The sequence below is a fragment of the Lithobates pipiens genome, unplaced genomic scaffold (assembly GCF_037356315.1).
Source record: "Lithobates pipiens isolate NorthernLeopardFrog02 unplaced genomic scaffold, aLitPip1_a1.2 Scaffold_16, whole genome shotgun sequence".
NCBI classification, from domain to species: domain Eukaryota; kingdom Metazoa; phylum Chordata; class Amphibia; order Anura; family Ranidae; genus Lithobates; species Lithobates pipiens.
In genome coordinates this window covers 547,184,917-547,208,739 of record NW_027507748.1, presented here as the reverse complement: position 1 = coordinate 547,208,739, position 23,823 = coordinate 547,184,917, and the positions used below count along the sequence as shown (strand labels likewise).

At 45.0% G+C, this 23,823-nt stretch overlaps 1 protein-coding gene across 1 annotated transcript in view; it reads left to right on the top strand.

Moving 5' to 3' along the window:
• Positions 1–23,823, top strand: part of COQ10A (coenzyme Q10A) — a 58,942-nt gene that overhangs the window by 17,305 nt on the left and 17,814 nt on the right. Inside the window, exon 2 of the mRNA XM_077483376.1 lies at positions 22,355–22,510. Coding sequence (XP_077339502.1) covers positions 22,355–22,510 — 156 coding nt within the window. The remainder of the gene's footprint in view (positions 1–22,354; positions 22,511–23,823) is intronic.

The window sequence follows — 23,823 nt, the reverse complement described above, 5'->3', positions numbered from 1 at the left end:
CCAGACTCGCAGGATCCAGGAAGAGCTTACTTCGCTTGTCCCCTGGATCCTGCGATGTCCTCCCTGCAGTGTGAGTGGCTCGTTCTCCGCTCGATTCATCATGGAGCCGGGCTCCATTCCCTGCGAGCGTTGCGACGCATGGGGACAGAGAAAACGGCGCCAAATGCAAAAAGTGAAACACACACTATACACACAGTACACTGTAATCTTACAGATTACATTGCTGTATGTAAATATTTCACCTCCCTTTTGTCCCTTGTGGTTCCTCCAGTGTCCTGCATGCAGTTTTATATTATAAAAACTGTTCTTTCTGCCTGGAAACTGGAGATTGTCCATAGCAACCAAAAATGTTCCTTTACATCAAAAGTGGTTTTGAACAGCTAGAAAACAGATAATAAATTAGAATCACTCGCAGAATTGAGCGATAGTGATTTGTGGGGAGACCCATCATCCAACACTGAAAAGTAACGACAGCAACATTCTGCAAATGAGCAAATTTCTGTGTTTTTGATTTGATTACATTATTGAATAATTTTTATTATTTTAATATTTGGTATAATTATAGTTATTTATTATATTATAATTTGATTGTGTTTTTTTGAAACTTCATCATACTCAGGATGTCTGCTAGACTCAGTCTGGTGTGGACAGATTTAAGTGAGTTATTCCTAAGAATTGCAGGCCTACAATCTAAAACGCCAAATTTCCATGCAAAAGAATTGTACCGCTTTCAGCACCAAAAATCGGAAATAATCATACCACCAGGGAGGTTAAGGGGACCCTGTCAGCACAGGTTCTTTCTTTCTACCAGGGTGGATTTGATTTAGTAAAAAGGCTTGATTTAAATCATCGTGTTTTTAAAGGGCAACTGTCATCTCTGTCCCACAGCGGCTCCTCCTCTGACCCGCTGTTGCCTCACCAACAGTCCCTTTCACTTTAATGGGATGGTTGGTGATGCGGCGATGACACAACAAGGTGAGGGACATGTCGACAGCAGGTGAGTGGATGCCCACTAACAAGCGCTGCCATGATGAATCTGAAATGACAGGTGCTCTTTAAATATAAAGACTTTCTCTGCTGGTAGTTGGGAAACCTTTGTTTTGTTTGCAAATATTAAAGATTCTATTTGGAGTAAAAGGCTGTCAGGTTAGTTAAACAGCGATATTAGAACCAATTCAATCATACAGTTTGTAGTGTACATAGATTTGCAAAACAGTGGGATAAAGGAATATTCCTGAACTTTGGTTTATCTCATGGTTACTGTGAAATTGTGTAGCTGCTGAGTCCCGCCCACCCCGACATCAAGCTCAAATCTGACAGATCCGCCTCTCTGTTACTTGTAAGTTTCACATCCCGGCTGGGTCCCGCCCATTCCGACATTAAGCTCAATTCTGACAGCTCCTCTGTTGCATTTCAGTGCTCTGTGTGAAACCTGCCAGTGCCATTCAGTGCCACCTGCCACCGCCAATCAGAGCCTCCTGCCAGTGTCAGTGCCACCTGCCGCCACCAATCAGTGCCAACCAGTGCCACCACCATCAATACCACCTGCAACCACCAATCAGTGCCACCACCAACCACTGCCAACCAGTGCCACCTGCCAGTGCCGAGTGTCACCGTCAATCAGTGCTGACCAGTGCCACCTGCCACCACCAATCAGTGCCACCTGCCAGTGCCACCGCCAATCAGTGCCAACTAGTGCCACCACCAACCAGTGCCACCTGCCAACACCAACCAGTGCCACCGCCAATCAGTGCCATCTGCCAGTGACAACTAGTGCCACCGCCAACCAGGGCCACCTGCCACTTCCAAACCAGTGCCACCTGCCAATCAGTGCCAATAGTGCCACCTACCAGTTCCAAACCAGTGTCACCTGCCAATGCCATCTGGCAGTTCCACGTGCCTGCCAGGGGCAACCAGTGCCACCTGCCATTGCCAATCAGTGCCACTTGTCACCACCTACCAGTGCAACCTGCCAGTGACTAGTGCCATCGCCAACCAGGGCCACCTGTCAGTTCCAAACCAGGGCCACCTGCCAGTGCCAGTAATGCCACCTGCCAGTTCCAAACCAGTGTCACCTGCCAATGCCAGCCAGTGTCACCTGTCAATGCCATCTGGCAGTTCCACGTGCCACCTGCCAGTGCCACCTGTTGCCAGCCTTACTCTTTCTGGTCAGCCCAAAACCCTGATGTAACAGCGTTTCATTGGAGTTATTGACTGGGTGCTCCATTGTGAGTTAGGGATAGGGGGTGAAAATGAGTGGCGTTACCCCGGGAGCTGACAATCCATGCCACTCTAAAAAAAAAACTGGCTCCTAACTTTAATTGGCTCCTAAATTCAAAGCAAATTTGTCAACCCCTGTTTTAGCAGGTATTTTATTGTATAGAAGTAATCCTGTGCTGAAGGAGTTGTAAAGGCTGAAGGTTGTTTTTTTTATTTTTTATTTTTTTATATCTTAATGCATTTTATTCATTAAGCTATAAAACCACCTGTGTGTAGCAGCCCCAGCACCCCTCTAATTGCCTACCTGCGCCGATTCTCTCTAGCGATGTCCACGATCCCCTTGGCCATCCAGGTCACTCCTCCAGATTGAGAGAGCAGTGGCCAGTGTCCGTCAGTCAGCCAATCGGGGGAGAGAGGGGCGAGGCCAGGTCAGGGCACAGTGTCTGAATGGATACATGGAGCTCTGACTAGGCTTGGGTGCCCCCTGTAGCAAGCTGCTGGCTGAGGGGCCCTCAAAGGAGGGAGGGGCTTGGAGCAGCAAAGAGGGACCCGAGAAGAGGTGGATCCAGGCTGCTCTGTGCAAAACCACTGCATAGAGGAGGCAAGTATAACATGTTTGTTATTTAAATGCATGATGACCTGCTGCTGCAGTTATACTGGGCAAACCTGGTTTGGCTGCGTGAATCGCTGTCATGATACATTGGTAACCTAGAAGGCCACTAGGGGGCACATGCGCTCCCCCTGCTCGCCCACGGAGCCGATGCAAGTGCCCGGCGGTCACGATCACCACCAGGCTCCCACGATTGCTCAGGGCACACTGAGAACCGGGATCTGTGTGTGTAAACAGCTGTTCATACAGACAGGTCGTCTGTTCATACCCCTCCCCCTTCAGTTGCAGAGTATGAACAGATGATCTGTCAACTCCCCTGCACAGTCCTCTCCCCTCTTCAGTTAGAACACGTACTAGGACACACTTAACCCCTTCACTGCCAGTGACATTTTCACAGTCATCAATGCAATTTTATAGCATTGATCACTGTAAAAATGCCAGTGGTCCCAAAAGTGTGTCAGAATTGTCTGACGTGTCTGCCATAATGTTGCAGTCCCGATAAAAATCGCAGATCGCTGCCACTACTGTTAAAGAATAAAAAAAAAATAATAAAGCCATAAAACTATCCCCTATTTTGTAGACGCTATAACTTTTTGCACAAACCAATCAATATACGCTTATTGAATTTTTTTTTTTTTTTACCAAAAATATTTAGGAGAATACGTATCGGCCTAAACAGGAAAAAAAACATTTTTATATATTTTTGGGGGATATTTTTTATAGCAAAAAGTACAACCACTTTAAGGTTAATGCACGGTATATGAAATGCATGAAGGACCACCACTGCAAAAAATAGTCTTCATTTTTGGTTAATAATTTGCAAAAAGTGTTTCTTTCCCATGTGAGGTACCTTTTTTATGTTGGTGGGATACAGCAACTACTGTACATATACAATGAACAGCAAGTTTTTAATCTGTTTTGCAATAACTTGCAATAAAAGGCAGCCGTGTCCAGGGGTGTGTGGTGTAGGAATAGCCTATTGACATACTGCATACAGTAACCCTATGCAGCTGGAAATTGGGCAATGCTATCTGATAGCTAACCTGCAGCATACCCAGACACATCATGTGAAGATAAAATGGTTTTAGTCAGCTGTTTCAAATTGATTGTGGGGCTGGGGCTGAGAGCTCTGCTATATAAGAAAGAACTTTGACAGCTTTGAAACAGAGTAGCGTGACCTGAGAATCCAGTTACAGAAAATGTCATGTCCTTGTGCATGCATGCCACTGCTTAATCTATGACTTCAAGGAAATCTGCTCTTATGTAAACTATAAGTGCGTACTTCCACACTTCAGAAGATGCAAGAAAAAAATCTTTAATCTAAGTTCGGAAATTTTAAGTTATGTGTAATAAAATGGAATGACACGCGGAAAAAGTTTTGAACACGCTAACTAAAATTTATTTAATACTTGGCACAAAATCCCTTGTTGGTAATTTCATCTTCAAGATGCCTCCTGTATGGAGAAACTAGTCTCATGCATTGCTCAGGTGTGGTTTTGGCCCATTTTTCCACAGTCTTCAAATGTTGAAGATTCCATGGGCCCTTTCTATAAACTCTGATCTTTAGTTCTTTCCATAGATTTTCTATTGGATTAGAGTCATGTGATTGGCTGGGACATTCTAGCAGCTTTATTTTCTATTTTTGAAACCAATTGAGAGTTTCCTTGGCTTTGTGTTTGGGATCATTGTCTTGCTGAAATGTCCACCCTTGTTTCATCTTCATCCTGGTAGATGGCAGAAGATTTTTTTTATCATAAATGTCTTGGTACATTTTTCTATTCATCCTTCCTTCAGTGATATGAAGTTTGCCAGTACTGTATGCTGAAAAACACCACACCATGATGTTCCCACCTCCAAACTTCATTGTTGGTAAGGTGATTTTGGGGTGATGTGCAGTGCCATTTGACCTCCAAACATGGTGCGTATTATGGAATCCAAAGAGCAGTGGCATTGCTATGGGGTGCGGCCCGCACCGGGTGACAAGCGCCAGAGGGGTAACACCGGGGCTGCCGCTGAACACTTTAGCTTGCAGCACAGTGGTGCAAGCAGGGCATTCAGCCATGCAGGAGAGGCTCAGGCTGCCTATAACCCTTCCCAGCTGTCACTCAGGGTCCGATCTCCAATATCTCCCGAGGCAGCCGGAGTAGGTGGGTGGAGCTGGGGGTGTGGCCGCATCATCCACACCTCCCACAGACCTGTTCACGCTGAGCCTACAGCTGAAGGAGATGGAGGCGAGGACACAGCAGCCTCTAACATCCGCTGGGGTCTTCATCTGCAATTATGAGGTATGCTATAAGTTACTGCACAGCACACTGTAACTACAAACCTGCCTGTGCCACCCCAAACTGTCATTGTACTACTCTATACTACCCTAACCTGCCCTATACCATCCCAACCTGGCACTATACCACCCTAACCTGTCACTATACCACCATATACTATAATTTACAGAGGCCAGTTTGGGGTGCGCCCCGTGACTGTGCGCCGCCTGCAGGGTGCTGGGCAGCCTAGACAGGAGGGGGGTGACGCCATGTTTTACCGCACCAGGTGACACCAACCCTAGTGACGCCACTGCCAAAGAGTTCAACTTTGGTCTAATCTGAAAAGACTATATTCTCCCAATATTTTCACAAGCTTGTCTAAATGTTGTGCAGCAAACTTTAAAGAAGCCTTAATATGCTTTTTCTTCGGCAATGGAGTCTTGTGTGGTGAGCGTGCATACAGGTCATGGTGGTTGAGTGCATTGCTTATTATTTTACAGTTATACCTGCTAATTGTAGGTCTTTCTAAAGCTCTCCACAAGTGGTCCTTGGCTCTTGGACAGCTCTTCTGATAATTCTTTTTTTTACTCCTCTGTCAGAAATCTTGCAAGGAGAACCTGGTCGTGGCCGGTTTATAGTGAAATGATGTTCTTTCCACTTCCAGAATATGGCCCTAACAGTGCTCACTGGAACATTTAGAAGTTTAAAAGGTCCTTCTGTAACCAATGCCATCAGTATGTTTAGCAGCAATAAGGTTGTGAAGATCTTGAGAGAGCTCTTTGCTTTTTACCCATCATGAGATGTTTCTTGGGTGGTAAGACACCTTTTTATAGGTCATCAGTTGATACTGAACCAGATGATATTAATTTGTACTGACAAAGGGGCGGGATTGCTTTCTAATTACTGATAGATTTCAACTGGTGTCTTGGCTTTCCATGTCTTTTTTGCGCCTCCCTTTCTTCCTGTGTTCATTACTTTTTTCATTTGTCATTCCATTTTATTACACATAACTTAATTCCTGAACTTATTTGTTTTGGTTTCTTTGTATGTATGGGTGGTTACTGACCTGTGGTGAAAATTTCATGTCAATGGCACCTTTTAGAAATAGATTAACCCTGAAAGATGGTTATGTGCTCAATACTTATTTTACCCGCTGTATGTCATTTTTTTTTGTTTTTATGAAGAATATTTTCTATTAACTTTGCGAATACACTGACAGTGGTTGTAAACCCTTACAGACCACTTTTACCTACATCATAGATTAAAGGCTTACCTGTAGGTGCAAGAAATATCTCCTAAACCTACACGGTTTAGGAGATATTTGCAAAACACAGGCACCACTGTCTACTAGACAGCGGCGCACTGAGCGTGCCGTTGCTAACGGCGATCATGCTGTTAGAGGCTCCCACCAAGTGACGTCCTCGCGGCTCCAGCCAATCACAGCGCCGGAGCCGCGATACCCGGAAGGAAGATGGACACTTCGTGGAAGAGGGGACAGCGGTGACATCGCTTGCTCCTGTGTCAGGTAAGTGACACATAATGGGCTACCATGCGATGCATAGTAGCCCATTATGCTTTACCTTTGCAGGGAAACAAAGAGGAAGTAAAACCCATCGGGGGTTTACTTCCTCTTGAAAATGCCTGTGTTGTGCTTGCTGTGTATTTTCAGGTACTTGCTCATTGACAGTTAAAAACTGGTATGGAATGTGCTTCATTAGGACAAACTGTGGTCATAAATTCCAGTTGTATCCTGAAAGGAAACCAACTCTAGTGTACTCTGCCCTGTCAGATTCCATTGATGTTAGTAACAGTGTTTGAAAATTCTGAGATGTGAATAACTCATTCCAATTGGAAACCCTCTCACATGTGTACCTCTGTTCCATCTTAAGCCCCATACACTATTAGATTTGACCTCCCATATTATATGGTTTTGGTAAATCTGAAGACTAAAATCTGCAGAAAATCTAATAGTGTTTATGGGGTCTTAGTGGGGGATCCGTAGACAGATAACCCTGCTGAGTCCAGAACAAAACCGAAATGGATGGCAAATATCCCACATACATGTCCGTTTTAGTTTCTCCCCCACCTTGTAATGGAGGAAAACCAACCTATGAAATCCCTAGGGGGCAGCTGGAAGTAAATGGATGTGCGTCCATTTATAGCCATTCACATCTGTTCCTTTACATTTTAGGTCTGCAAAACCAGAGCTGGATGCAAATGGATGTTACCCATAGGTGTGCGTTGCAGTCCATTTTTGATCTAATCAAGAGTTATACCATTTTTTTTCCCCAAGCAGTCATTTCAAAGTGATTTTAATGTTGTGTGTTTGATTTAAAAAAAAAAACTGGTTATACTTGCAACTCTCTGCAACAAGACACAGATGACAAAAATGAACCTTGCACAGTTATAATCCTCCCTTACTCTATCCAAAATGGGAGACTTTTTTTTTTTTTTTGCTATTCTACTTTAATTTATTAAGGCAAACAAATTCTGCCTTCAGAACCACTTTAAGAAGAACTGAGAAAAACTTGGTGCTTTTAATATATATATATATATATATATATATATATATATATATATATATATATATATATATATATATATATATATATATATATATATATATATATATATATATATATATATATATATATATATATATATATATATATATATTTTCTTTTGACTTTTCCTGGTCCGTAGAGCAAGATTACTGAAGGATATAGTTATCTGGTTGGTCTTTTTTTTTTTTTTCCTTGATATAATGTAACGTATTCTTTAAGCCTTCGTTCACACTGGTGCAACTTTTGACAGTTCCAAAATGAATGACAAGTCACACTCTATTGCCGGCAATGGAACTCGACTCATGTCGCAGTGATTATAAAAGTGTCCTTCACAAATTTTACCAATTTTATTGCAACTTGAATAGACTTCTGTTAAATGAAGTGGCAAGCCACAATGAAATCGGCAGTGTAAATTGCACTGATGTGTGGATTTGGAATTGTGCTGAAGTAGCCCGATTTAATAGCCCGACCGGTGTGAACCAGGGCTTATTGTCACAGAAATTACTGTGATTGAGACCCTTTGTTTTGATTTTTTATGTCTCCTATTTTTTTTTATTTTTATATGATCATAATTCCAATCAATGATGGGGATTTCTCTACTCATGGGTCATTAAGCGTAAGCCCAAGTACACACGGTCGGAGATTTTGCCAACCAAATCCGTCGGATTTTGCCCCTCGGATTTAGTCCGACGGATTGTGTCCGAAACTGTTGCATACACACGGTCGGGCCAAGTTGGCGAAAAATCCGATCATTCAAAATGTGATGACGTTATTTCGTTACGATGGGACTACATTCAGGCTAGTAGCCAATAGCTTTGATGTAGGAATTTGATCTGAGCATGTGTGGCGCTTGGTCCGATCAAAATCCTCTACACATGATCGGATTAGGTCCGTCCGGCCCAGTTGGTCGGGAAATATTTCCAACATGTTGGAAAATTGGGTCGGACGGAGATTCGGACAAAATCGGTCCGATGCATACCACACACAGTCGGATTATCTGACGACACGGTCCGATAAGACTCATTCCGACAGATTCTCTGACCGTGTGTACAAGGGCTAAGGAATGTTAGACATTGCTTGAGATCAGGGTACATACAATACACTTCAAGTGGTTGTAAAAGCTAAGGTTGCATTCACACATATGCAAATTGTTTGAAAATATGTTCTTTTCAGTGGCTCTGGTTCACATATGTGCATTGCATCTGCATTGCACGAACCCAGACTAAAGGTTTTTTTTTTTTTTTTTTTTTTTTTGCCTTAAAGAGGAGTTCCACCCTAAAGTGGAACTTCCGCTCATCGAAACACCCCCCCCCCCCCTCCGGTGCCACAATTGGCACCTTTCAGGGGGAGGGAGGTACAGATATCTGTATAATACAGGTATCTGCACCCACTTCTAGGCATAGATATCCGCAGAATCTGCGGGTATTTACACCACTTCCTGCGGGGCCCCCGCTGTCTGCTGGGAAACACACGGATCCCAGAGACAGCAGGGACCGTCCTTGTGCGAGTCTTCACTTCCTGATTCCCATACCCAAGATGGCGGCAACAGCAGCCAATCGACGGATCGGCTTCAGGTGCCGACATTGCGGGCGTGCTGGACGGGTAAGTGTCCATATTTTAAGTCAGCAGCTGCAGTATTCGTAGCTGCTGACTTAAAAAATTAAATGGCGGAACTCTCGCTTTAAAGTAGAACTATAGGGTAAACCTTTTTAATTTTTTTTTAAGAGTAAGGGAGGGGTTATAACCCCTGTCTGACTTTTTTTTTTTTTTTTCTCCTATCTGTGTCTCTTTGGGGAGATTCACTTTCTGTCCCATAGCCAAAACAGGTAGTGAGAGGAAATCCCTGCAAATCCTACTGGCTCTCCCAGGTTAGCAGAAGTAATGTCCCCAATTGAAGATTCTCCTCTCTGGGTCGAGCCTGTGTGAGTACCTTGCTGGGGGTTGCTCTACTTGGAAGACAAGATGAGCCAGGAGTGCCTTCGGGACACTGTAGAAAAGGTGAAGCAGGGTTGCTCTGTTCAAAAGCATTGCACGGAGCAGCTTTGTATAACATGTTTAGTTATTACAAAAAAAATCCTTTACAATGACTGACTTTAATACTATATATATATATATTGTTGACAGTGGTTTTCAAATTACTATAACCTTACTGTATGATTACTCTTTTTAGACTGCTGATATTTTGAAATGTTCTTCATTTGATATTTTATATATATATATATTTATCTGAATCTGTGTATAACATCCTTCTATGCATAATATATGGAACAAAACTTGGAGCGGGAAAAAAAAAAAGAAAAACGATTGAACATTTCTTAAGGCATCTGTCAATGAAAATGTAGACCCTTGTTAGTAAATGTTTTTTTATCAACAATAGCTGAGTTGCAGACAGGGAACATAGTGGTCAAATGAGGCTTTCAGGAAGTCATAACTTTGTATCATACCGTACATGCAGAGCTGAAAGATTGCTAGGACGTGCAATGCTGCCAGCAAGGCCTTGGCTTGTAAACATGGCTGTGTTCAGAGTACGTGATAGACAAAAGGAGGGCCAAAGGGCGGGGATGTTACTCCCTAGCCTCTGCACTGTGTGTATTTGAAATGACTGTGAAATATTACATAATCATCTGTGACTATACATTGGGAGGTAGTGAAAAGCCTTTGCTAACTGGAAAAGTACATACTATCTCTCAGGTAGATTATGTATGTATGTATGGATGTGTGCTTTCTTATAGTAGATAGGTGTGAAAGGATTGCAGCTTCCCTTCATTAATCTGTGGATGAGACCTGTGAACAATACTGAAATAATGGTTCCACTGCCGCTTTAATACGTTTTAGGCTCCATGCACAATGGACGTTAAAAATAATGTTATAAAAATGCCAGTAGCTTTGCAGTGAGTCTTTCAAAGTTTTTTAATGTTTTGCAATAACGTTTATTAACCCTTTTTCAGTGGATCAAAAAAACGTTGGTAAGCCAAGTTTTTTGAGTGTTTATGAGCGTTTGGCGTTTTTTTTTTGTGGTCAGAAAAACGACTCCTGAATGCGATTTTATGTCGTTCAGAAAACAGCCCATAAACTCTACTGCTGACAAATGTACAAAAACGTCCATGTGTGCATGGACACATAAGATGACATAGCGGGGAGTTTATGGGTTGTTAAAAAAAAAAAAAAAAAAAAAAAAAGCCCAAACTCCCAAAAATGGCCGTTTTATGAGCTTCAGCGTGTATTGGAGCCTTAGGCTACTTTCACACTGGGGCGTTGCGGTCGCTAGCGGTAAAGCGGCGCTTTATTTAATGGCGCTTTACTGTAGTTTTAGCGGCACTATGCGGCCGCTAGTGGGGCAGTTTTAACCCTCGCTAGCGGCCGAAAAAGGGTTAAAACCACCCACGCAGCAGCGCTTTGCAGGTGGGTTTGCAGCGCTGCCCCATTGTTTTCTATGGGAAAGGGTGCTCGGAGCTTGGAGAGACAGCAGCAGCTGTTTCAGGGTGCTTTGCAGGCGCTATTTGTAGCACCTGCAAAGCGCCCCAGTGTGAAAGGGGTCTCATACAAACCCGTTTGGTCTGTATTTCTGTCTGCAGTGCAGCTCTATTATCAGATTCTCCCACATAGCAGTAACTAGAGGTCACATCAAGGTGAGGTGACCTGAATAGCTGATATTGTGCCATGTTATGTAATACCTTTCCATTATTTCACATAAAGCCAGTGTTTGCTGAATACTGCAGACTTCTGTTCTTTGTTCTTTTCTGTTCAACTGTTTCATTATGCATACAGTATGCTTTGCTTGCATACATTAAGGATTTCCTGTTACAAGTCTTTGTCTTGAAGTTATTTACCGGCAGAATTGGCATGTTTTTGGTTTGTACCCCTTAACCACTTCAATATCTGGCACTTTCACCCCCCTTCCTGCCCAGACCATTTTTCAGCTTTCAGCACTGTCGCACTTTGACAATTGCGCGGTCATGCAACATTGTACCCAAATGCATTTTTAATCGTTTTCTTCACACAGCGCTTTCTTTTGGTGGTATTTAATCACTGCTGGGTTTTTTATTTTTTACAAAAGAAAGAAGACCGAAAATGTAAAAAAGTTTTTCTTAGTTTGTCAGTAAATTTTGTACATGAGTAATTTTTATCCTTTAGTGATGTGTGCTGATGAGGCTGCACTGATAGGTGGCACGGATGAGGAGGCACTGATGGGTAGCACTGGAGGGCACAGATGGGAGGCACTGATTGGTGTCACTGGGGGGCTTTATTGTAATTGGGGCACTGATGATAACCTGTCTGGGTGTCCCCTGCAAGGAAATGCCGCTGATCGGCTCTGCTCGCCACACACTGTCAGTGTGAGGCGATGAGAGACAATTACTGGCACTTCCGCATTTACATGTGACCAGTTATGATTGGACACAGCCGATCACGTGGTTAAAGAGCCGCGTCATCTGCGCTTTACAGAGATCGGGGTCCCACCCTGTCCTAGGAACGTGAAGCAGCCTTTCTGGGGCAGTGTCATGACGTCCACCCAGAACGAGAGCTGCCATCGCTCCTCCGTCATTTGATGATGTGCGGGTGGCAAGGAGTTAAATAGTGTTTGTTTTTTGTTTTTTTGTTTTTTTTGTTTTTGTTTTTTTTTCAAACACAACTGATTACTCAGGGCTCTGCGAGAAAAGAGCTAGTGAATGAACTGCGATCCACAGGAGACATACAGCCAAACCAGCTTTGGCTGTACTTCTTCTTTAAGGCTAATAGACAGGTAGATTTATTTTTTTCGCTTCCTCGTTGCTCCTGCTGGGTGGATGGAGGGATCCCCCTCACCAGAACGTTGTATTCTGGTAGGGGTAACTGCTGTTCTATCAGAATACACTAATGGCTGATGCTTAGTTTAAAAAAAATAATAATAATAATTTAACCTCAAACTACAAATACAGCAGCTACTAACTTTAAAGGCCAGTTCACGTCACAATTTCTGCGTTCTGAATGCGTTTTTTGCATGCACATTTTTAATGCATTACGATTTATTTATTTATTTTTTTCATCTCAATTGAGGATGTGTGCATTTTGGTTTTTGATGTGTTTTGCCATTTTCCAGATGCGTTCTAATCTATACACAAAAATACAATATATATATTGCACTGTGAACTAGGGCCATTGGAATCCATGTGAAACACTGTCCATGCATTTTGCAGAATAAAAATTCACTGGACTGCATCTGGAACCAGCCCTTAAACAGGTACTCAAAGTCCAGGAGTCCAGCATTGTCTTCACCCAGGCCAGTGACACCTTTTATGACTGGAAGCCGACTGTGAATTCCAGATGTTTCACAGCTGGCTCCCCACTTTGCATGTGTGAGATCATGCTGGGCTGATGGGGCAATCAAGTAATTTTATTTCCTTCAACCACGGGTTGAAGGAAAGAAAATTGCATAATGTGTGGCCTGCCTAACTGCCTCCTTAATCTAATTTTCATGAGATATGTGAAGACAGAAGTTAATTGTCCAAACGCATGATAGGAGGTGTGAACGTTTATAAAACCACCCGTTATAATAATTTTTTTTTAACTATCACTGCAACGTAAAGGCATAATATGCTAGTATGCATCACATACTAGCACATTATGTGACACTAGGGCTGAAACGATTAATCGATATTATCGATAATGAAAATCGTTGTCAACGATTTTCATTATCGATTAGTTGGTCCGCACCATGTGATCCGCGGAGCGGGCCGCGGCCTTAGGAAAGACCGAGGCTTCGGCCTAGCTCCGGAGCTGGCGGCCATCTTGGTACACCCTGCGGCGGTGCGCTGCACGCTGACGACACCCCCAGCGCGGCGTTCACTGTATAATTGCTCTGGTGTTCTATTATTGTTGTTTACACTTTGCCAACACATTTGTTTTATGAAAGATGAAAGCAAGGCAGTTACATGGCGTACTGAAATGTATCATCTAATCTGGACGTTGACTACATTAGTCACTTTCTTTATACAGTAATCCTTTCCAAAAAAATAAGTGAATATGTCTGTTAAAATTAAACTGGCAGGCTGCTTATGTCCTGTTCTGTGTAAAATTTGAGGTCCCTAAACGCCTAACCACCAGAATGTTAAAATCATTATGGCATGTTAAACCCGAATTCAAACTATTACATACACAAATGATATACATATGTGAGGGCAGTTTTACCTGGCAAAGAATTTGTATTTCTCTACATCCTGTTCTGACAACTACATATTCTGCCTCACAACACAACCCGGTTGATGACACCGCTTACAGTTTAGGACCCGAGAAAAGTGCTTCCCTTTCAATCCAATGGGACTCTTCACACCACTGCGTTACGGGGGGGGGGGGCGGGGGGTGCGTTTTGAAAAGTCCTGCGTGCTGCATCTTTTGTGTGGTTTTGAAAAATGCACCAAAAACCCAGCTTTCCATTGAAATGAATGAAAATTGTAGTAAAAACGCACCGCGTTTTGCGTTTTTAAAATCGCATTTTCATTTTTCATAGGTGCTGGCAACCCAAAAACACGCTAGGAAGTTCCACCATGAAGGGGTGAGAAAACCAGTGACACCAGAGGGGGGGGGGGAGAGGGGAGCACTGAGAGGAGGTGGGGCAGTGACACCATGTGAGAGGGGAGGAATGTGTCATCTATACTGGGGGGGGGACACGTGTGTGTGTGTGTGTGTGTGTGTGTGTGTGTGTGTGTGTGCGCGCGCGCGCATATGTGTGTGTGTATATATATATATATATATATATATATATATATATATATATATATATATATATATATATATATATATATATATATATATATATATATATATATATATATATATATATATATATATATATATAAATTTCTCCCCTTTTTTTCAGTTTTTTTTTTTTTTTATCCGATTAATGGAAAAAATAATCGGCCGATTAATCGATTATGAAAATAATCGTTAGTTGCAGCCCTATGTGACACTTAACTGGAAACGAAGCCCGTGTCGTCCCCGCACTCATCTTCGCCTGGTTTCCCTCTGAGGCCGCAGACTCCGGCTGTGTGACTGGCCAAAACCCCGTGGCATCAATCTTGTGAGGGAGCTGCCGGTTATGGCACACGCTCCTAAAGAAAAGGCTTGGGCGGCTGTTCCTAAAGAACGAATGCGACAATGACATCAGCGGTGCAGTATACATATATTTACAGTACCTACAGGTAAGCCTTATTCTAGGCTTACCTATAGGTACAAAATATACAGGAGGGTATACAACCTCTTTATGTCTGAGACAGGTATTAATCATTCAAGTTACATGACTGGAGGTGTTGAACTGCCAAGTTGTCTATTTTAAAATCTAATTTCACTTATATTCACCGACCGGCACAGCTCCTCTCTGTAACTAAATGGGTTGTATAGCCTGCTATTAGGAGAACTAGGCAAAATTGTTACACAATACACAGAACTTTTAGTCCCGTCCCAGGGGGGTGGACTCTGTGCTATCAACCCTCCCCACTGCTCCCAGCAGATTCAGTTTTTATTTTGCCTAGTAAGGAGAATGACCTAGGAACCCTGTGGGCCCTCTCGGTCCATGTTTTTGCTGCAGGTTTGATGTTTTTTGCGCAAGATGAAAGATCCTGGGATCTTCTATCAACTGCCGGCTGGTTAATGATTATCCTTGTAGTCTGCCCAGTCCGGTCATCGAGCGTGAGCAGGCCGCAGCTAAGGCTCGGCTCGGCAGGCCATGACATGCCTCAGCTCCTGAGGGGGTCGGTGAGCTTAAATGCTCCGGGATATACATATGACCGGGCTACTGCTGTCTGGATCACAGTATACGGGGCCAGCAGCTACCCTGTAACTGCGCAGGAGTAGGTCTGTGATGGAATGTCTCCCAGCTCTTCACAACTGGTAAGTACGGCTCTCCCTGCTTCGGTGGGGTGAGCAGCTGGGCATTCCCTGGGGGGTCGATTCGGGGGGCCACCTCGCCTCCCTATCTTCTCTTCCTAGTCCCTATCTCACCTCCTTCCCCCCTCTGAGGGGGGTGGCTGCATGCGCTGCGGGCGGTGTGTGTGTTCGCTGGTTTCTCACCTGTGGGGGCTCTGTGCGGCTGGCGTTGGTCCTGGTCCCAGTCTGGGGGGGTCCCAAAAGGGTCTGTGGAGGTTATTCTGGCTGTAGGCAGGCAGCACTGTTCTAGGTTTGTTCTGTCACCACATGGTGCTGTCCGGCGGCCATCTTGGATGTGGGAAAGCCTGTATTCCCCTTGTGAGTTTCAGCAGCCATCTTCTTTAGGATCTCCTATTAGTCACATTGGCGGCCATTTACTTGAAGCCTGAGCGCTCTTTTCGCCGCAGTTCTCTTGTGGCAGCATTGCATGTGCTCTCACTTGCTGTTTCCTGTGTCCACTGTGGTACAGGACGCTGGATGGCTTCTTGCTGAACACTGAAGCTAGCTCTGCAGAACGTTTCACCGCTGTTATAAGCAGCTGCTGCTGACACAGTTTTCTCCTCTCTGCAACTGGGAACCTCCTAGGGACTACAGGCACTCACAGAGGCCCCTGGGTGGTGAGTTTAGCGCTAAGTACCCCCCCCCCCACGGGGCGGCAGCAGGAGGGCGGGACCTTCACTGTCCTTCCTAAGTCCCCTTGCAGGTGGCAGACAGGCTAGGGTCAGCATGGCTTCAGAAACTGGTGTTTTCTTCCCCCGAAATCCAGGCTATAGCAACCGGGTCACCTGCGGATAGCGCAGTGCGCATGGACACCCTGACGGCGGTCCTTGACTCTTTATTGCTAAGATAGAGGTGGCATGTGGAAGGAAAGGTGCACGTAAGTGGCTCCTGCCCCCCCCCCCCCCTCTGGGGAGAGCTCTGATGCAGACTCGGGCCCTGCTGCGGCTGGCGACCCCTGCTCTGTCCTATTGTCCTATCAGACGAGGCTGACCAGGACCGTTCGCACAGTGAAGATGATTCCCCGTCCGGGTCCAGGCGCAACAAAGCGCTTGTTGGAGCACTTATCATAGCTGTGCGTGATACCCTGATGATTCAGGAGCCAGCGGATCCCTCTGCTAATGTACCGATCCCTTTTGGGTCCCACAAGCCAGCACGTTCACCTAAGGTGTTCCCGTATTTGACTTATTTTGACAAATTTATCTACAGGGAATGGGGTCGCCTGCAACTGACCTTTTTCGCTCCCCAAAAATTTGGCGGTGCGTTACCCCTTTGAGGAAAGCCTTCTCAAAAAGTGGTCGGCTCCTCCGGTCGTGGACCCCCCAGTATCCAGGTTAAATAAAGTAACCACGGTCCCGGGCCGCAGGCAAGGGCCCCCTTTTTCCACTCGCAAGCGGCTTTTTCGTCCGACTGGTGCTTCGGCAAAACTCCCCCAGCCCGACAGGATGCCCATGGACGGTCAGAAGTGTCCCTGGAACCGCAAGCCTAACAAGCCTGTGACCAAAAGTGCTACCGCATGAAGGTTTGCCCCCACCCACTTATCAGTTGGGGGGTCGTCTTCGGGAGTTTGCAGCCCAATGGACCTCCCAGTTATCCAACCAATGGGTCTGCGATCTGATTTCCACAGGCTACAAGATGGAGTTTCTCTCTTGGCCGCCAAACAGATTTTTCCCCTCCAGCATACCTGTGTCCCCGGTTCGCCGGGAGGCCCTGTTGGGGGCAGTAAGAGACTTGCTGAATCAGGGGGTGATTGTACCGGTTCCAGAATCGGACTGCTTCCAGGGGTTCTACTCAAATCTGTTTGTGGTTCCCAAGAAGGAAGGGGTACGTCCAATCTTGGACTTAAAAGCCCTCAATCACTTTGTAAAGGTGCAGAGGTTCAGAATGGAATCCGTTCGCTCAGTAGGTGCTGCACTCCATCAAGGGGACTTCCTGGCGTCCTTGGACATCCAGGATGCTTACCTGCACATACCCAGTTGCCTTCGGCATCAAAAATTTCTGCATTTGGCAGTAGGGGAAGCCCACTACCAGTTTGTGGCTCTTCCTTTTGGCCTGGCATCAGCCCCCCAAGTCTTTACCAAATTACTGGCTCCAGTATTGGCTTTGCTGAGGCAGCGCAGGATCGCGATAGTGGGTTACCTAGACGATCTCCTGAGAGCATCTTCCGCCTCAGAATTAGAGGAGGATGTGGCGATCACCATGCAGACCCTGCAAGAATTTGGGTGGCTGTTGAACCTAAAGAAGTAGGTGGTTGTACCAACTCCACGTCTGGAGTACCTGGGTTTACTATTGGACTCCAGGGAAGTGAGAGTTTTTCTCCCCTTGGACAAATTGCTGACTCTCAGGTCTGAGGTCAAGCTACTGATGAAATCGCAAGTGGTCGTCGCTCCGCTTTTGCATGCGAGTACTGGCACTCATGGTGGCCTCCTTCGAGGCAGTACCTTATGCCCAGTTCCACACCTGAGTCCTGCAGAAGGAGATTTTGACAAAATGAGACAAAGCTCCGTTGTCCCTGGATTGGCAGATTCAGGTGAGCGAATCAGTCAGGGATTCTCTGATCTGGTGGTTGAGGTCCCCAGTGATTCAGTCCGAAAAATCGTTTCTTCCTCTGAACTGACGGTGATCACTACGGATGCCAGTCTGTCCAGCTGGGGTGGAGTGATGGGGATTGTCGGCTCAGGGCCTCTGGTCGACGGAGGAATCAAAGTTGCCGATCAATCTGCTCGAATTGAGAGCGATCAGGCTGTGCCTTCACACGTCGACGTGTCTTCAAGGGAGTCCGACCAGGATACAGACTGACAACGCCACGGCTGTGGCGTACATAAATCACCAAGGGGGAACAAGAAGCTCGGCCGCTACTCGGAAGGTCGCTCACATACTTCGGTGGGCAGAGAGACACGTTCCGGCCCTGTCAGCCATTTACATCCTGGGGGTGGAAAATTGGCAGGCGGACTATTTGAGCCGTCAGATGCTGGACCCAGGAGAATGGGCGTTGCATCCGGAGATATTCCAGCTGCTGTGCCTGAAATGGGGCACGCCTGATGTGGATCTCTTGGCCTTCCGTCTCAATTGGAAGGTGCAGAGATTCGTGTCCAGGACGAGAGATCCGTGGGCAGACACGTCAGACATGCTGGTGGCTCCGTGGGATCAGTAACAGCTGATCTACGCTTTTCCTCCCACTAAAACTGTTGCCCCGTCTACTTCGCAGAGTGGAAGCCAAGGGGATTCCAGTAATCCTGGTTGCCCTAGATTGGCCTCAGCGGCCCTGGTACGCAGACCTGGTGCGTCTGGTGGCAGACGATCCCTGGCGACTGGACCTTGAGATAGGAGGTCCTTCCGCAGTGGCAATCTTTCACCCTGCTTTACCATCGCTGGCTTTAATGGTATGGCTATTGAGAGCCAGGTGCTGAGGAATCGGGGTCTGTCGGACTCAGTGATTCCAACTATGCTGAGGCCGCGGAAATCTTCATGGAAGATATACCATCGTACCTAGAAGGCCTACATCTTCATGTGTGAGGAGAAAGGGTGGCATCCGCGCTCCTTTTCTATATCGAGGATCCTGCTTTTTCTTCAGCATGGAGTGGACCAGAAATTGGCGTTGAGCACCATTAAGGGGCAAATTTCAGCCCTGGCTGTCTTTTTTTCAGTGACCCCTGGCGTCTCACTAATTTAGTGAGTACCTTCGTTCAGGGGGTACGACGTAGTCCCTCCGGTGCGTCCTCCGTTACCCCCATGGGATTTGAACCTGGTGTTGTCGGTGCTTCAGAAGCTGCCGTTTGAGAATATCAGGGAGATTCCCCTGTTGACCCTTTCACAGAAGGTGGTCTTTTTAGTGGCCATCACATCGGACAGGAGGGTTTCGGAATTGGCAGCCTTGTCCTGCAAGTCGCCTTATCTGATCATCCACAGGGATAAGGTGGTGTTGCGTCCGCAACCGTCCTTTCTACCAAAGGTGGTTTCGGCTTTTCATATCAATGAGGACCTTGTATTACCATCGTTGTGTCCTAAGGCGAAGCACCCCAAGGAGGTAGCCCTTCTCACTATTGATGTGGTTAGGGCTCTGAAGGTGTACTTATCTGCCACAGCTCCCTTTCGGAAGTCGGACTCACTGTTTGTTTCGGTAGCTGGTCCTAAGAAAGGCATGGCGGTCTCGTCGGCCACCATTTCCAGGTGGATCAGACCGATTGTAGTCCAAGCCTACGCCTTGAAAGGGCAGGTGCCCCCCCTTTCCAGTCACGGCCCACTCTACAAGAGCAATCGGAACGTCTTGGGCCTTCCGACACCCAAGTGTCTGTTGCTCAGGTGTGTAAGGCGGTGACCTGGTCATCTGTCCATGCGTTTACCAAGTTCTACAAGGTCAACGTCTGTGCATCGGCTGATGCTTGTTTTGGCAGCAAAGTTTTGCAGGTGGCCGTGTAGTTGCAATTTCATTTTTTTCCTTGTTTTTCGATAAAAACACAGTACTGTTTTTGTTAATGCACTGTTGCATTACTTCCGCAATGTTGCGGTCTTGAGGATCACTCCTGTTGAGGATGCCCGGTTATATGGTGGAGTTTTTCCACACACTGCTGTTTTTTTGTGGGTTTAGTTTCACTAGTTCCCACTTGCCATGGTGGATGAAGTTTTTATGCTGTTTTTTTCCCACCCCTCGTTTGGCACTGCTTGGGGACGTCCCATTTAGTTAGAGAGGAGCTGTGTCGGTCAGTGAATATAAGAGAAAATAGGATTTTTGTACTCACCGTAAAATCCTTTACTCTGTAATTCACCGACCGACACAGCACCCACCCCTCCTTTTCTCTACGTTATACTGCTTGTTGACGTACTGAATCTGCTGGGAGCAGTGGGGAGGGTTGTTGGCACAGGGTCCGCCCCCTGGGGTGGGATTAAAAGTTCTGTGTATTGTGTAACAATTTTGCCTAGTTCTCCTAATGGCAGGCTAAACAACCCATTTAGTTACAGAGAGGAGCTGTGTCGGTCGGTGAATTACAGAGAAAAGGATTTTACGGTGAGTACAAAAATCCTATTTGGGTAACAGATGGTGTCCAAGGCTCTCCACACTGTTTAGGATGGCTGTTACAAATTAATGTAGATGGCCTTTTTTATGCCTCTTGCAAACCATTTGTCTTTTTCTGTCAAAATGTGCAGCTCACTGTACTTGAAAGACTATTGCTTTTCGCTAATAGGTAGGGTGACTGCCAAGTCCTGACCTGCAGAGCTCACCCTCCTATGTTGATGCATCAATGTGTCTGAGGTTATTTTGTCTACCTGTGAAGACTGTTTGGATAGGCAGTGAAACGTTTTCAGCATTACAGAGCAAGTCCAATTGTATGCCGCAAACTATTATATCATGACCTGAATAAATGAGCCCCCTAACAAACTATATTAAGGGTTTCTTTGGGGGTTCTGAAGAGTACAGTGGGATTTAAATGGTTCCTGAGGTTTACAGTATTTCCTTTTTAACCTTTTCATTGACCTGTACTTGTTCCAAAAAAGACCCTTGTTTAGTTGGTGGCTTCAACAAAGCCATTGATCACCACAACGTCACATGGCTTTGATTTCTTCTTGTTTTTTCAAGCAAATTTCAATCCACATGTCAATATTTTAAGAAACTTTGAGTCTATAAAAAAACAAACATACTCAGGTGGATGCAGCATTGCTCCCCCGCTGCAAGAACTGAGCGATCAGATTGCTGATTGCACTTGCATTGTGATATGCTGTGATGAAAAAAGTACAGCATGTCCTCTTCCCCCTTTTTTTTTTTTATTTTTTTTTTTTTAACTTTTTTTTTTTTTTTTTTCAGAGCACACCACTGCAACGCAAAACTGAGCTCTTAGGATATAAGGCCGATTGCCTTGTCTGTGTGTTGGGCAAGACTGCTTAGCATGATGTGCATACCCTTATGGTGGCCATAGACAGATTAAAATTCAGCTGGTTCAGCAGGGATCTGACTTGTGAGACCCCAAGTCACAAGACGTGTCAAATTCAATGTTTCCTCATGAGAGCCATCCTAACTGACACTACACAAATCGCTCCGACTTTAGAAAAGATGCCTGCACTACTTTGGTTGGACTTGAATGTGATTTCAGACCTAGCATCCAGATCGTAAGGAAGTCGCAGACAAAGTTGTAAGACTTTGCTATTGTAGTAGTGTGAACTGAGCCTAAGCCCTGAAGCCGCTACCCACTATGTGTAGGTGAACCATACATTGTCTACAATCCTGCCAGTTAGTGCCCCACAATATAGAAGATTTTTATTTCTGCTTACAATCTCATTGGGGAAAATTTTCCTCACTTGCTGTTCTGCGACACCTGTGAAAGAAATGTGAAGGGGCAGACTGCAAGCTGAACAAAACTGCATCAAAAACCGATCAGTGTGAAAGGGTCCTGAAAACATTGTCAGAAGTTGTAACCTTTTCACTTTTTGTCCTGAAAGGAGGAGAGGGGAAAATCTCCCAATGCCTATTTTTTTGGGCTGTAATTGTATGTTGTAATGATTAATATTGATGGAGTATGTAACAGTTTTTTTTCACATGGATTAAATAAATCCTATTCATTCTTTTGAATGTATAACAATGGACTGGTGTAAACTATAATTTTGGTAATCAGGCAGAGACCGTTCCTTAGACTGCCCAGCTGGCAGCTGTCCAGGTTCACTATTCCTTTGACTGCCCAGCTGGCAGCCACCCAGCTTCACTATTGGCATACAGCCTCACTGAGAAATTCTATAACCAGGCTTTCAGATGATATGAAATACCTCAGCCTTGATGTTTTGCTCGTCTGACTCACCAATTCTTTTCTTTTCAGACATTTGTCTTCGTGTGGCATTCTTATGGCTAGAACACCAAAAAGGATTTTGCAGGATGTTGGTGACCCTTGTATCCAGCACTGTCGGGGCTTTCTGGGATTCACTGGACCATTCACTAATAAGAGAAAGGAGTACTCAGAGAGGAGAATCATTGGGTAAAAAAAATCTATTGGTTTCATCTTTGTCCATTACTTATCCATCTCTTTTGTAGTGTTTGCTTATTTATAAATCATGTTGTTGTGTTTAAATATATTTATTTTTTGAGTAAACCTAAAATAGTAATTTGATAGTGCAAATATTATGGCTGATGCCCTCCTAAAGTGAACCTGTGCTTTGTCTTTGCATAGCAACCGGTTCACTTAATTGCCCACCCGCCACTAATATTCACCTTGTATTTGTAATGTCCCCCCTCCCTGCCTGTTTAATATCCTGGACAAAGAGAAATACCTGAATATCTGGTGCTTCTGAGTATTAGAAGCCTTTGACTCTCTTCCCTTCCTAGTAATGTAGCACTGGGTGCCAGAGTAACCGGTCGCTTGCCCCCAGCCCTGACATGTAGGAGCAGGGAGAGTTCACAGTCTTATCTAAGCCTGACAGGAGGAACTTGGAATTTTATATAGGGCTTGTATAAGTAGACAAGGGGTGGCATTTAGTTAAACCCATTTCTTTGCCATGCATGGAAGGAAAAAGCTTGAAAAAGAAAACTAATGTAGCCACTACACCTAAAGGATTAGTAAGCTCAAATATATTACATTTTTAGTTTTGCGTTTAACGACTTCCCTACCACGCATAGTCATATGACGGCGGCAGGAACCCTTTGTCTCTCCGGGCCACCGTCATGACGTCTTTTCTTCTGAGCCTCAAGGGGGCGCGTGCGCCCGCCTTGTCGCTAGGCACCCAATGCATGTGCTCTGTGGCCCGGAGGGACCTGCGATTGCCTATGAACACTGCAGGACCGTGGATCTGTGTGTTTAAACACACAGATCCACGTCCTGTCAGAGGAGAAGAGACCGATTGTGTGTTCCCAGTACAGAGTAACACTGATTGGTCTCCTTCCCTGGTGAGTCCCCGCCACCTACAGTTAGAATCACTCCCTAGGAAACATAATTAACCCTCTCGATCACCCCCACGTGTTAACCCCTTCCCTGCCAGTCACAGTTGCACAGTAATCTGCATTTTTTTTTTATAGCAATGATCAATGTAAATGTGAATGGTCCCAAAATAGTGTCCAAAAGTGTCCGCCGCAATATCGCAGTCACGATAAAAATCGCAGATCGCCGCCATTACTAGTAAAAAAAAAAAATGCCATAAGTTTATCCTCACTTTGTAGACGCTGTAAATTTTGTGCAGACCAATCAATGTATGTCTATTGTGATATTTTTGGTATTAAAAATATAGAAGAATACATATTGGCCCAAACTGAGGGAATTTTTTTTTTTTTTATGGGATATTTATTATAGCAAAAAGT